Genomic DNA, 15,547 nt, shown 5'->3' with positions numbered 1-15,547 from the left:
AAGATGATTCCATTGCAAAGTGATGGATGCCCTTGCCCTACACCATCCTGGCTCACCTGCCACTTCATCCATCTAGCACAGCCTGCTCTGGCAGTTTTGAACAAAGCACCTCCCAGGCAGCATATCCTGCCCATGCCGTTCTGCTCTGCACTGGATGAGAACGGAGCCCACACTGAAAACAACCATGAGCTTTCCCACTCACCTACCACCAAGTTCAGCCCATTTGTATAAGCTAACAAAAGCATCCCTAGGTGCTACAGAAAGCCAACCTCTGTTTATAAAGACTGCTCCGATTTCAAACATCTCAACTTTCTGGGTGTTTAGCTTTCTATCCAGGCAGGAGCCACTTCACTGCAATCTATCCAAGACTGCAGCGCTCATGGGCAACACACCATTTTATATGTCTGAAAACCAAATTGCAAGGAAAAAATACAAAGTTAATCTGTTTCCAAATGCCTTGAAGAATAATCTTATTTATATGTGTTAGATTCAATTTGTGTTTCTCTTGTACTGATAAAATCCAGCATTTTGCCCTGTGTCAAAGAAATGTAGAGGCAAAGTATGAAGCTGGGCCATGGTGCTAAACTCCAACAACATCTGGGTGCTTCCCTGATCTGGGTGCTCAGAGCAAACTTTATTCTTCTGAACTACTGATTCCTCTCTTCAAGTCATAATTTATTTCTCGTACATTTCTAACTGACTCATTTCCTACCGATGCTGATTACAGTGGGAAAATCTTTAAAACTCTGGAATAAAGATATTTTCTATTAAGTCAACAACTCCAGGCCTGATTCTCTTCTTACCTGTGTCAAACTTGGTACTGACAGCTAGCCACAGAAATGCACCTGATCAGTAATTTAAATAATGGATTTATCATTACTAGCTTGATGTTTCCCCTCAATCCGCCCCCAGAGGGTGTGAGGAAGGTAAGAGTAGAAGTTTGGGGTTTTTTTTAATTTTAATTTTATTCTTTCTTTAGATAGTATCTGTAATGCTATCTAGCAAAGTCCAGGAAATGAGGCACCTCTGCATAACCCCAGTAGCATCCTGCCAACAGAGTCGTCTTCTAGCAACAGAAATTTTCCAACCCTCTAAAATGGTGGGAAACAGCAGCTGCAGGATCAGCTCTTTTATAGTTACATACTTGCCTTGTGGCAGCAGCTTACTAAATAAAATTCAATTTTCTCTTTTCTTACCGGTCTAGGCCGTGTCTCTCTCAGGAACGATTTCAGGTCACCTCCAGCCATGAGCTCCAGCAGGATGAAACGGGGCAGTGCCTGCAAGCTCACCCCAATACAGCGCACAATATTCTGGTGGTTGAACTTGCTGTGGAGACAGGGAGACTCAATTATGGAGCATCTTTGATCCAAAAAGCACAACTACAGAAAATAATAAAAATGTGTTGCTGAGGGGATTTTTTTTTTTTCAGAATAAGTAACAAATCGCAAAGGCAGGGTAGCTGGATCAAGCCAAAGTGCTACCCCTGCACTCTCTGTCCGTCTGAGTAGTGCAGAAATCAAGGTGGGAAAGTAACAGCTTTTGGCCGCTTTTCCACCTCCTGTATTCTGCATCCTTTTTGGGCTACAGCAAGACTCAGGGGTCACACGAAGCAAAGAATGTCTGCTAAAATAAAAGTCTCCTCCTAATTTCACTGTTCAAGGGGTAGAAGCTGAGCCAGGGCAGAGTTGTTCAAAATAATATGCTGACAAAGGGATCTGCTTATGTAGGGGGTATTCCTCAAGGTCTAGACTAGTATTTCCATTTTTCTGCAGACCTCAGTATGATGGGAAACTACTTCTGTGGATTTTAGGACTCAGTCACTGAGATGCGATATGACAGAAGCATTAGGTCCATGCCATATGTGAGTTTTGAGTGGTCAAACCAAAACTCCTAAGGTTTCTTTTTATCTCATGTTCTGATCTCTAAGACAAATCAAGGGACCCTATTATTAATTCCGAAAACTGGGCCTAAAGGTTTTCAATCTGGATAACGAAATCCGCTGTGGAGTCTCTTGAAAATTCAGCCCTTAATAATTTGGTTGCCTTGGTGTCTTCATTTGTAAGAAGAATACAAAAGGTTGGTAATGCCTATCCTCTTTGTAAAATAGTGACAGCAATGGGCTAAAATTACCGTATAGATGTGTTGCATGGACATAAACTCTTAAAGCATCATTTTCCTTACAGTGCTGGGCTTTGCAAGCCTACACAAGTGTTTGATCTTATTCACACACACCTAATAATGAGAGCTTCCATGAGGAAGTCCAGCTCATCTTGCTCCGAACACACTTCTGGCAATGTCTGGAAAAGAAAAAACAGGTTGACAAGGAGAATATATTTAAACTTACAGATATAGAATACCTGACACAATCAAAAGCACTAACATTGTCTGCAGTTATCCTTGTGATAGCTGCATTGTCTGCAGCAATCCTCCATGCCATAAAAATGTTTACAATCAGGGTGGTGAAGCACTGGCCCAGATTGCCCAGAGAGGTGGTAGATGCCCCATCCCTGGAAACATTCCAGGCCAGGCTGGACGGGGCTCTGAGCAACCTGATCTGGGTGAAGATGTCCCTGATCATTGCAGGGGGGTTGGACTGGATGTGCACTGAAGGTCCCTTCAACCCAAACTGTTCTTTGCTTCTACGATTGTTTCACTGAAATAAACCACATTCTAAGGTAATAGCTACACCATTACTAAAGTAGGTTGTGAAGCCTGTTGAGGGATACAGATGAGAACACATGGCCCATTAATGCCACTGTCATCTTCCTCTCAATAAAGGAAATAGCTCAGAGCATACAGGGAACGGTGCTCAATATATGGGACTCTGCTGGATGAAGAATGAGAACCACAGTTCCTGAGCTCTCAGACAGTTCAATCCTGCTACCTCCCAGCAAGACTATGAACTATAACCAGCAGTATGACTGTGCTGCTATGTAACCTCTAGGTAAAAACAAGCTAGCTGGGCTACTGAAGGCCTGCGGAACCCTACCAGGATCTTGTAGGATTTAGTTTCACATCCAGTACATATCCACCTTGTAGTGGAGTGGTGAGATCCCTGGAAAACCAGACGTCTCCTACTTGCATGGTCTTCGATGTACATGCCAGCTGCTCTTGACCCTGTGAAGACTTTTGGTCTCTGACTCAAAGGCTTTGGACAGGTAACAAAACCAGGTGTAGCATGTGGAGGATGGACAGAGGATGGATTTATTTCTCGTACCTGCTGTCTACTGCAGCTGTATGGGAAATCTTTGCCTATTTACTACTTACAGACCCCTTTTAATAGACTCACAAGCCCATATACTATGAGGTGTACCATCACTATGATGGATTAAAGTCTTGCAGTAGAGCAGCAACCTTTCCAGCCACATCCTTCAGTAATACTTAATTCATCTTCATTTTTATAATGCATTGGGACTCTTGGGTGAGAGGTGCATGAAACCATCATGATGATAACTCATACACTGTCACTTACTTTCACAGCCACCTGCAAGGGAGTGGGGTCGCTGGGGATCCCTGCCACCTGACCTTCATATACCTCACCAAAGGCTCCGTGGCCCAAACCCCTGGACAGACCAGAGAAGACAAGAAGGTTTTACTACAGAGAACACACATTATAACACTATGGTCACAGCTCACAGAATGGGCTCACAATTTTCATTGTAGTGAAACAGGGAGAAGTGGATATTGACACTGAGGATATCACTCCTCACACTACACGAGGGACCAGAGCTTGATGTGTTCTTTCCTTCACCTATAATGTATTTAATTGGTAGGGAAAACAATCTCCCAAAGTGAACAGTCCTTGGTGCAATCAAGCTGCTGGCAGTGCAATGTGTAATGGATAGCACTCTTCTACAGCTTTGGTGTCAGTGCTTTAGTGTTGGGTGCTCCATAACAGGTCAATAAAGATAGGTCATAAGCCTTGGTGTTCCCATACTCTAAGCACATTAAGAGTTCCCATGATGTTTATGCATCATCATTAAAGAAAACATTGAACAAGAAACTAGGAAGCACAATGGTTCTCAAAGGACCTGAATTCTTAACCAAGTATCTTCCTGATTTATTTTGTGATTCTGGATAAGCACCTAAGCCAGTAAATGGTGATAATAGTGCTTTATAAAGCACTCAGCTCTGGAAATTCAGGCTGAGATTTGTTTCTGGGACTGATCATATTATGAAATTTACAGTTTTATTTTGAATAAGGGTACCAGAAAAAGAGAAAGGAATTAAGAGTAATTACACAACAGATCCTATCCTATGCCCTTGTGACACAGATATTGCATACCTGTCTATTCAGTGTTCACTCACTTAACATTAAGTCAACTGCTACAACAGCTATACCACACAGGTGGCATATTGTAACAACACAGTGAACTCTGGCAGAGAATGAGGCTGCATCCCAGATCCTTAGTCCCTCTTAACACTGCATGGGCTGCACATCGGGTAGTTGTGGTTTGAACCTCTAAGAGGCATGCCTGCATCTCGATCTGGGCAAAAGGCTCTTTTCTATGACATGGACTTTCCTGGTAGAGCCAGGTTTGGCATGAGAGCTGCACTGATTTTGTTCTCTGGTATATCAGTGGACAGGTTTTGCATGGGCTGTTGCCCTGCTGGCAGTTCAATCAGGCGCTGCTAAGGGCAACCTGCTCAGTTGTTGCATAAGCTCTGTCTGTCATTTTGCCAGGATAAAGACCAGTCTAGGCAGTGAAACCGCACTGAGGACTTGCGTTGTCTGTGACTCAGTTGCTTCTTTTAATAACGTTTTGTAGGTATCAGCTTGAGACACTGTTCTTGGCTATGCCTGACCAACTTGTTACAAGCTGAGGGTATGAACCAGATCTCTACAGCTCAGTTAGTTATGACTAACCCATCTCCCAAAATGCCCATCTTCCCCTGCACTTATCAAATCCTGGCTGTAGCCTGTGCTCTCTGCAGCTTGCCACACTTCAAAAATCCTTTCAGAGCCCAAGTGACAAAGGAGAGCAGCAGCACAGAGTACCCTGGAAACTTCCAGATATAGACCAGCAAGATGTGCAGGTAAGGGGAAATGAGGTAAGAGACAGCAAAACACTGCCGACTGCACAGACTGCTCTTAACATCATCTTTTTTAGCACTGTAAGTTCCCTAGTCTTCCAAGCTTTCATGCTTCCACTTCTTGGCTTTTTGCGTAAAACTGCACAGTACCAGTACCAGGGGAACGTCACATTCACAAATGGCATGCACTGCACCCTGGAGGAGAGCAAGGTGGGAAAGAATTCTGAATTTTCCTATTTTCTTCTTAAGAGACTATTTCAAACTTTCCAGAAGTTCTGGTCTAGACATGACTATCCTGCTTGCTTTACATTCCAGTCCTTTTAATACTGTCTGGCAGTCTCAAAACATCGTTTTTCCTGCTACTGTACTTAAGGATGTCATTGTCTTTACCAAAGATGACATCAAAGACTTTAAAAAAGCCTCCTACAAGCCTCAGACTTCCCAGCATTTCATCAGTTAAAAGTGGAAATGGGCCATTCATTGTGCAGTCTGCAAAAGGTGTGTCTGAATCACTGGTGATGACTCTTCAGTTCCTCTCATAATCTCAGAAGATTAACACTGCACCTGTAAAAGGTTAAGGAGACTGCCAAAGTCTAGTTCCCTCCTCACAAGCCTAACTACTGCAGATTTACATTCTTCTCACAAAAAGGAGCACGAGTCTAGAAGTGCATGAGAATTTGTATGTGTCTGCACAAGGACATGAGTTCACACCCATGTAAGAGAGACAGCATATGTGAGTGTACAGTGTGAAACACGGGGAAGGCAAAGGTGAATTTACCGGATGAGGGAGATGTTTTTTCGAGGCACCTCTTTGAGGTCACTAATGGATGTGGTCTTTCCTGCAAAGCAGTAGTTGGGATTGTAGTCTGTCATGATAGTGGAGGTACGCAGCTTGCTCAGCTTATATTCCGGGCTCTGTAGCTCCATCTGCATGGCTTGTAGCTCCTGGTGCTTCCGACGATATACTAAATATGGAGAACACAGTAAACCAGAGACACAGAGCGACTTTGGAACAGGTCAGCAGCACGTGTCACTGGCATTTGCTGTGTGGCCAGTTTTCAGCAAATCAAACCAGACAGTAACACTGTCATATTTCTGTACATCAAATAATTACAGATAGAAAATGGAATCTCAAGTTATCCAGGAACCTTCGATTTACACGTCTTATGAAGAAACAGGCTTGCTCATGAAGAAGTAAAATGAATTTCACTTACAGAGATCTCTGATTTCACAGTTCTGAGGTTTTTGTTTTGTTCTATGTAGCTTAACTGGACCTTCCAAGTATGAGTCTAGACCTGAACTTGAGGGAGCTGGGGTATAATCCACCTTCCTAAATCACACAGAGGTGACTAAAATCTAAAATGATTTATTGCATCATATTGTTCGAAATGGACAGATTAAAGAGTTAGCTCAAGAATAACATTGTACATTAAACTAGCTCATTTAAGAAAACTTCCTGTTTCTAAACAACAAAGTTGGATTAAATTTGAAATCAGTTTATGGTAGTGTTATATTTCTTGAATCACCTCACTGATACTTCTGAAATGTCATTAGAAATCACACCTTGAAGGAAGACATCCTGTGGATATTACTTGAAATAGTAACTGATATTGGAGTACTTTTTTTCAAAGCAAGATGCCAGTTGTGAGCAGGTTAAATCACTATTACCCTTACTATTGATTTCTGTGGGAGCTGGATTGAGCCCAAATACTGTGACAGTAATAGCTATCACATCTTCTCTAGCAGATGTTGCTCAGGGGAAGAATTTAAGGGGTAAACATGCACTGGCAAAGGCAGACGGACGTAATGACTTACCCACAAACCTGCCCTCCGTTTTCCTCCTCATTGCTTTTGCTTTGATTTTTTAAATTGCTGCTCTATCCTGAGATGGCAATGATAGGTTAGTTGGATGGAAAGAGGATTACTCTTCCACTCCCTGAGAAGTAATTAGTAATTTTAAAGGAGTACTGTCAGGCCAGATGTCATACATGTAGGACCATGTGTGCACAACTGATAACTCCTGAAACTCTTAAAACTGAAACAGCTGCACAAATCTAATTTAATAGTTGCCATTTGCTGCTCTGGCTGCATCCCTCTGCTCTCCCAGGGAGCGTGGACAAAGAAAATTGGCAAAGCTGTGGTTTGAATCCCTGGTTGCTTTTCATTGATTCAGATCTATTCTGCTTTTAATTTAATGCAGGTGAGCAACTTTAAAATAAGAAAATGAAAGGTTGAAAAATACCTTTTAGGATTTCAAATAAAGAAGCCAAAAATTCTCACATCCTACCAAGCAGTGGTTAGTAAAAGGGGAACCTATGTGAGAATTTCAAACTTAAATGTCACACATTAAGAGGCAAATCTGTACATAGGGACACAAATATAAGCTTGCTTTTAGGCATTATGCACCAACAGTTCTCACAAAAACAGTGGCAGTTGTGTTCTGACAGCTTCACACCACAACACTAGCAGTAATGTCTCTTTCAAGATGCAGTCAGTAACTGAAACCTCCTCAAATTGGCCATTGCAGTTAGAAACAACTACTGAAACCTGAAGTTAAGGCGTGTGTGTGCCAAGGTGTCATTAAATACAGCAGTAGCTAAAGATCTGAATCCTTTTGCCTGCCAGTGCCCAATTATCCCTGGCTCAGATCCAGCCCTCATATGAAAATATCTTTTGCAGAGAAACACTCACCTATCATGATTCCTGAAAAAGCCAAGATTAAAGCAGCCACCAATGCTGAAGTCACTACAGACAAGACCAAGGAGAGAGGGAGGTGAACCACTGGCTCAGCTGTAATGGAGGCAGGAGAAAAACGAATTACGTTTGAAATGATCTTTCAGCAACCACTTTTTTTTTTTTTTTCAGATTTTTCTCCTCTTCCTTCTATTGACTCATCTGCTGCTGCTGTAGTGCAGGAGCAACCTCTGGCATGAGCAGTTCTCAGGATCTATGACCTCTAATAGCTCATTGTTTCACTTCCCTCAGTTAATATCAAGCCATTAAAACAGATGGTTTGCTATCAATGAATTAACATGTGCACTCTCTGGGTATGAAAACAAGGCCATAAAAACGAGGGGCAGGAGGTTAGGGAGGTGGAAAGAACATTACATTGTCAGGGCACTAAAGTGCTGCTACCAATGCCAAACCACAGCAAAAGCAGAAAGAGGACTGCAATATATAATCTCCTAAATGCACCTAATCCAGGCAGAAAAACCTGATAACAGTAAGTGCAGTACTAAGTATCCCACAGCTGCATGCTCACTTGGGACCACACAAGGCATCTATTAAGGTTTACTTCACCTTGTCAATATGAACATGCTTTTTACCCATTTTACAGATGGGAATGGTAGAAATATAGAACAATTTTCCCATGCCAGTGATAAAGCTGAGAGCAGGATGCTGAGTGATCCTGGAGGCACTTGCTCTAACTGCTGGGCAAGAATATGAAGGAAACCAAGTAATGGAGCTCTGAGCACTTGCTTTTTAAGTAAGGCAAGTACAGGCACTGCCTTTTTTTTTCCTCAGAGATCACTCACTCAGAACTTCTTATCAATTCTGCACATGCACCTTCTATGTCCAAACCCACAGGAAGTATATTCTGCTTCACATTGCCCTTTTTTCCCTTCTAAGAGGACAGACCTGGAAGTTAAGTTTAGCTGGACAACTCCTTCAGTGTGCAAACTTTCATGATTTCAGAGCAGAATGTGAGCATCAGCACAACCAGATGCAAAATCTGACTCTCCTCAGTGCTGCCCAGTATGCCAAACATACTGCTGTAAAGCAAACCAGTGCCTTAGCACCGATGTGTCCATAGCCTAGCAAAATAACTCTGCAGCATATACCATCAGGAAAGAAGGTAACATTCAACAGGAGCCAGTTTTGAGAAAGAGACCAGAGAACACTTTCAGGATGTCTTACAGTCCAGAATACAGATTATTACCATGCATTTTCTGTTTCACATGCTACCAGCCTACCTCATACATCTACTTACCTATGCAAGACACACCATCCTCAGCCAACTCTGTGCCTGGTTCACAAAAGCAAATGACTTTTTGAGTCTCTAGATCAACACGGCACTCGTCCATCTCACAGTGACTGCAGTTAAGATGCAGCCTAATATCCACCTCTCCATGCCCCTCTGTCACTAGGGAGTGGATGAAAGAAGCTGAGTTAACTACTGTAAAGATTATTCATATCGTTCCCTTGGGCTCTGACAGAAACAGGGGACACGGTAGACACAATTGCTGGATGTGGCAGGGTGGGACCCATTTAAGAAACTGATTTCTCCCCACCTTCCATGGCTCCTGTACTTTCTCATGTAGAAAATAACATTCAGCTAAATAAGCCCCACTGCAGCTGAGGTGCACCGACTCTCTTGCAGCAAGTGGTCCTACCAGGTTAGGAAGGAGTCTGCTGCCCAGCCTAATAGAAACCTGCCCTTTCAGCAGTCCCTGAGGCTCACCCTTCTCATCCTGGCCTTTCCTCCCTTTGAGATCAAACACTGCAATGTTTTCAAAACCTTCCGGCTGAATTTGTCAGGCCAGAGTTCATCGATATTTGAAAATACTTTTGGCTGTTCTGAAGCAAACTTTTTTTTTCCTGAATAAAGAAATATTTTTGTATTTTCTGAACACATCTCAAACATATTGAAGACGATGACTTCTGAGCAAACACAGGCTGGAGTGGCAGTATTTATCACTCCCACAGACTGCTGGGCAGCACTGCACTGTTTTCTGTAGAAACTCCCTGGTCCAGCCTGGATACTTTGCTGAAGGATGCTCTAAGGAACATGTTTGTTACTGAATATTCAGGTACTTTATCTGCTTATTTCCTAAATTACCTGAACTATGAGGTTCTGTTACTACTTTTTTTGGACAAAATTATTCTATAGTCTGGTAGGTTATCTTGTTGGGAAGTGTTTTCTAACATCCATGACATTTTCTCCACCTGCTGTCTTCCTACTACTTCTGTTTATTTTCCATTGGACTTTGTTATGCTATCTTTCTTTCTCCTTATGCTCACAATGACACTAAGCTGTACCCAAAGGCTTTTAAATTGTCCTACAGATGCAAACTATTCTTAACATGAAAGAAACCCACTAGAAGACTTCTGACCAACATTAATACCTTTAAGCGCTGGAGTGTATAAAGTACCAATTGGATTAATAAAGGACACACCATCCTCCCCATCCATCTCTGGGTCATTGTCCACTGCAGCATTGCCACCTACATCAAACCAGAAGTTACCTTAACAGACTGAGGCTCATTAGCACTAAAATACAGATAAGCATTGCAACATGCACAACTTCAGTATATTTAGGGAGGCATCCAAATGAGAAAAGAAATAAAGCAAAGTATTTCACATATAGGGAACACTTCGTGAGTTGTGACATGAACCACTCGTCTTTCATCTCTAGAACTTCAATTTGATCACAACATGTTGTGACAATCGATTTCTTAGCTCTGTTTTAGGCAGACTGTTGCAAACTAAGGCACACCTAAACCAGAAACTTCACCTTTAACCATTTGGATGCTGCGAAAACACAGAAGTTTTTCTTAAAATTAATGTGGTCAAGAGATGGTAAAAGACCAGTGCTCAAGGGCTAAGTTCAGTACCCTTGCTGATCAAGGTATGTACTGTGTCAGGAATCAATAACTCGATATCCTTTCTCTTCTTTACACCCTGAAAGCAGGGTGGTCCACCAGGAGTGGGGACTGAAGGAATTTATGAGTTACTCACTTGTGCTTGGGCATATAGAACACATTAGGAACAAAGTATGGGCAATACATAGAACATATTAGAAGCACAGTAGGGGCCATGTATTATGTAGTACAAGCATGCAAAGAGTCCCCCACTCCACCCAAAGATGGCTTTTCCCCTTTAACCATCTTCAGTGACATTAAAATTATGTCATGTGAGGCATTCTGTTGGAAAAAGCAGCATTACACAGTAACATTGGTACAAAACATGCACTTCATCATTTAAATGTAACTACTCCTACATTTATACAGTCCTAAAATCACATTCGGCCCCTGGAAGGCAACCACGAGACTGATGTGAAAATGAGTTTGACACCCATGGTTTAAGCACTTTACCTCCTCTCAGGATTTCTAGTATATCATACACTTGATTTAAGCTGTGGGGATCCAGGGGTTAAAACGTCCACCACAGTGCAGATGGCTGAAGAAACTACGTGGCCCAGGAGATTACAAGTTAGTAGAGATCTTGAATCTGGCCCACACCAGTTATAATCAACATAATGCCATCTGACAGCTGTCCTGAGACCCACAGCACACGAAATGAGCTCCTTGTTGACTGAAGTCAACACTACCATCGTTATTAAGAGGGGTCTTGGCTGGCAGCCTGAACCTGTCCCCAGAGGCCACCTGCGCAGGACCACAGCAGGGCAGGGTAGAAGCAGCCATGTCCTTCCCCTGGCATAAGGCCTGGCTGCCGGTCCCCAGGACCAAAGTCCTCCAACCACAGGTGTTGGCAATGGGAGCACATCGCCTGTGGCTCCTCCTTCTTCAGCACTGTAACCCGCCAATGGAAGGCTCAAGAATCGCAGCAGGATCTTGATGGCACATTTTGCAGAGTGCAAAGCCAGGATTACAGCTGAAGGACTGACATCCGGCTATTTGCTCAAAGACTAAACGCCATACATTCATGTAATGCTAAAAAGGCAACACAGACATACTAGTACATAACAGTCAAATACACTAGCTACAGGAGAATTAGCTATCAGTGTTTTGCTGATCATTAGCACTAAAGGAGGGGAAGGGACACCTTGAACATGAAGCCACTTTACCTATATATCCTCCGCCTCCTCCACCTGAGGAGCACCCCCCTCCACCCCCTCCGAAACCCCCTCTTGTCTCCCACCCCCACTTCTTCATGGCCTGGGGGCAGGATCTTCCTCCAGTAGCACCTTCCAGCAAGGATTTTCCTGACCACAGGAAGGAAGTGTTATCATTCCAGCCACCTCCACCACCTGCAGTTAAGAGAAGAGAAAAGGCACAGGTAGGGATTATTTTGTGTAAAAAAACATTGCAGGGAGCTGCAAAACAAGCCCTCCTTTGGAAGCACCTCAGCTGAAAGTGAGTCTCATGCCTTGGTTAGAAGAGGGGATGTGCTTGCTACACAGTGCTACAGTGACCTTTTTGTAGGGCTTTTGACCACATCAGTCATCTGCACCTCTTTTCACCTACCACACAGGACAAGTATTTTCTATGGAAAATGTAAAAAGATATCCCTGCCTACTCCCCAGTCACCTGTTTCTGGCTATCAGAGCTTTCTCCTTCTCTTTGCAAAAAATACTTTTGAAAAACCCTTATGTCAGTTCTGAAGTGGAGAAAAAAGCATATTTAGTGAAAAGGATGTGAAAACAGGTCCCAGTCCTGCTCTAAATACAATATACTCACCAGTGACTCACTTTCATCTCTGCTGGATGATCAGTCCAAGGTCTCTTCACAGAGACTTCTAACCAGGGTGCAATTATGCTCTTTCTGCATAAGCCAGGGAAACTGTATGTCTACACAGCAGGAAGTGGTGCAGGGAGGAGGATGGCTAAGTTGGCACTGCAAACTCCCACACCAAAAAAACCAACATCTTTTCTTATGAGAAATACTGCATTATTTTGGGAAAATATTGCCATTGTTATGGCTATATCATCTTCAATACCTGTATTTAGCCCATCTGTTTAACACCCTTGCTCCCACTGAACTGTGTTTTCGTGAGTTTCACCTCACCTCCTTGTGAGGAGGAATCTGGGAGTATCACATATTCACAAAGGTTTTCTTAAAAAGATTAAACTTTCCTTACCTGCAGCTCCTGAATTTCCATTCAACCCTGGAATGGAGGAATCATTTTCCAGCCTTTCTGGATGAAATGTATCTGTTTTGGCCCTGTAGGCCCTGCCACCACCTCCTGCTGCAATTATCAAGGGGACAGGTTCTCCATTCTCCATCTTAACAAATTCAGAAATAAAGGCAGCGTTCAAACTGAGTCAGACACACAAATGGAAGTTCAACCACATGCTAGTTACTGTAATGTTATACTAATCAGGCATCTAGGGCTGCTCAGCACTACAAATTACCATTGCATTATTTATGCAACCACATCCAAAAGATTAATGAATGGCGCTAGTTCAACCACGTTCTGCAACAGAGAACAGTGGCATCAGCAGCTCCGTGAATTGTACCTGCAGTGCTGATGGCTCTTAGAAAGATTGTAATGTTACCATGCGATGACTTCCATCAAATGAAACAGCTGAGGAATGCTGCTCTATGTAATGCAATATAGTGTCTCCACTGGTAAAGGACTGCTACACTGGAAACTGTCCGAGCATGTAGGGTTATGTAGAATTACATAGAAGTTGGGTGATCCAAACATATTGTTAATGACTGAAACCAGTGTTGGAATTAGTACTGTCTCAGCTAGTACATGACAGAAAAGATCAGTGGTGCCTAGCTATAGGGTTGCCAACAGAAAACATACAGGCTATCCTCAACTTCTCTTGTCATTACACCATACAGATCAAATGTGTAGCTGAAGTCTAATGTTCTGCAATGACAGATTTGAATGAAGTCCTGTGGAATTTGCCTTTTACTGTAGAATTACGCTTCAGCATCTCAGCTTGCATTGAAAAAAATCCAATTCAAGCTGTTTTCTTTGCCAAGGAAACTCCAAGCCACAGAAGCAAGTGTGGCCATACTGCGTAGCTGTCCTAAGAACCATAAAGGGCCAACCCAGCTCACTACTGCTATCAACTGGAAATTAACCATACCCAGAGCTCACTTTATGGACCCTTCCCCAGAGATGTATAAAGGGTTCTCAGGTATTTCAGGCTGTGATACTAGAGGCAAGTGGCAGGATGTGTTCATGCTGAAGGTGCACAGGGACTATGTTTCCATACCTTAAATATGTAGGTTGCACCTCCCCCACCTCCACCTCCTCCTGCCCATTCTTTGACACTTCTGTTCACACGTATCTCTTCTTCAATCACATTGTTCTCTCCGATGCAGACTTTCTGTATAACATCGTTAGTCTGCAAACAGAAGACTGGGTCTGAATTCTGGGAATAAATTGCCGTGTCCTTGTACACCCACAAGCCTCATGGACCCTTCACCCTCCCAAACCAATAAATTGTCCTCCAGTGAAATTCCATAAGCAGAAGCAAGTGAATGCTCTTCTAGAAGAATCTTTCTTTTTGCTTCAACCTTCATCAGAATAATCTGTTGCCATTTTAATTGAATTATTTCGAAGTAAGCTCAGTGCTGGTATCTATTACCATGCAAAACAGCTCCATAAGCTTTTAACATAGAAGATGTAGCAGAATTCACTGCAAATACTTCCCAGCATTAACTATCTGTATTTCACAACTGGAGGAGGGAGTAACTCGGTGATGATGTGACCTGCCCCATGTCAAGCAACAGACAAATGGTAGCAACATAGAGAGAATCCAAGTTTCTTGGGGGGTCTTCCAGCACCCCATGGGTTGGGGCCAGGCAGACAGTGTGCATCTATCCAGAATGAAGGTGTATTGGTGGCTCGTGCAGATGTACCAGAGCTAGCTTTAACCTAGGTTGTCACAGCATGGACTGTAGCAACAAGCTTGGCACAGACTGGCCACCCACTGTTTATTTAGGCTTCCAAGCAAGTTTTGATGCTGATCCGATGCTTACATTGTAGCAGCAGTTTTACTGTAATTACCAGTGCTAGCTAGTTCAAAACCTACCAAGACACCTGCAATCCCACCTTTGACTGCAATGTTGACCTAATGTTATGGGAAATACCTCACTAAAAAGCCTCCATATTTCCTACTTAGCATTTTTTTCCCCTTCACCAATTAGCACCAAATGTAATGAACCTTTTGTATTAGGCAAATCACTGAATTCACTAACTGATTTCAAGCAAAACATTCAACCATCGTTTATAAGTACTTCTGGACTATGATCTAAGAGAGGTAACTGTTGCTTTGATTGTGCATGACAAGAAGGACTCTTGTGTTTGTAAGCTTCAAGCTTTGCTTCTAGCTTGTTTTACTTTGTATGTTTCACCTCAGAAATAATCTCTTTTTATGTACACTGAACTCACAAAGTCAACAACACTTTCAGGGAAAAATTCACAAACAGTTGTTATAGTAGGATTGACCTTCTGCTTCTTTCTACTTCCTTCTTCTGTGTTTTCTTTTGGAAAAGGAGCCTGATAAAAGCATCCTCAAGTTACAAATTATTCTGTTGGCCATAAAACGTGTCCTAGGTTGTGCCAGAGAATGAATGGCATCCATTTTGTGTGTGTGGACTTGCCTATGGAACTAAACAATCCTCCTTTCCTTAGTCTTCCCTCTCCTTAATTGATTTGGAGTTGGGTGGGTATGATTAATAAAATGACAAAGTCAATGACCCAAAGGAACCACTAGATTACAATTGAATTTAAAAAAAAAAAATCCTTCATGGCAGAGACATAACTGATTACAATCCAATCTAGTAAAAGTCCCTTCTACAAGTCTATG

The 15,547-nt window shown here is 42.6% G+C and overlaps 1 protein-coding gene across 4 annotated transcripts in view; it reads right to left on the bottom strand.

Annotated features, from left to right (window-relative positions):
• LOC136100221 (ALK tyrosine kinase receptor-like) overlaps positions 1–15,547 on the bottom strand; it is a 74,225-nt gene that overhangs the window by 16,413 nt on the left and 42,265 nt on the right. For 2 of the 4 annotated variants that reach the window (XM_071805926.1, XM_071805927.1), the window contains exons 8-17: positions 13,949–14,080; positions 12,856–13,000; positions 11,843–12,025; positions 10,161–10,259; positions 9,026–9,178; positions 7,726–7,824; positions 5,813–5,999; positions 3,473–3,563; positions 2,233–2,297; positions 1,197–1,326 (exon numbers count right to left, since the gene is read on the bottom strand). In XM_071805926.1, the coding sequence (XP_071662027.1) occupies positions 1,197–1,326; positions 2,233–2,297; positions 3,473–3,563; positions 5,813–5,999; positions 7,726–7,824; positions 9,026–9,178; positions 10,161–10,259; positions 11,843–12,025; positions 12,856–13,000; positions 13,949–14,080 (1,284 nt within the window). Of the gene's footprint in view, positions 1–1,196; positions 1,327–2,232; positions 2,298–3,472; positions 3,564–5,812; positions 6,000–7,725; positions 7,825–9,025; positions 9,179–10,160; positions 10,260–11,842; positions 12,026–12,855; positions 13,001–13,948; positions 14,081–15,547 lie in introns of those variants that run through there. The other 2 variants (XM_071805928.1, XM_071805929.1) reach the window with 2 other exon arrangements.

The sequence above is a fragment of the Patagioenas fasciata genome, chromosome 3 (assembly GCF_037038585.1).
Source record: "Patagioenas fasciata isolate bPatFas1 chromosome 3, bPatFas1.hap1, whole genome shotgun sequence".
Taxonomy (NCBI): Eukaryota; Metazoa; Chordata; class Aves; order Columbiformes; family Columbidae; genus Patagioenas; species Patagioenas fasciata.
The sequence above is the reverse complement of the archived record's forward strand: the minus strand, read 5'-3'. Positions and strand labels throughout refer to the sequence as shown.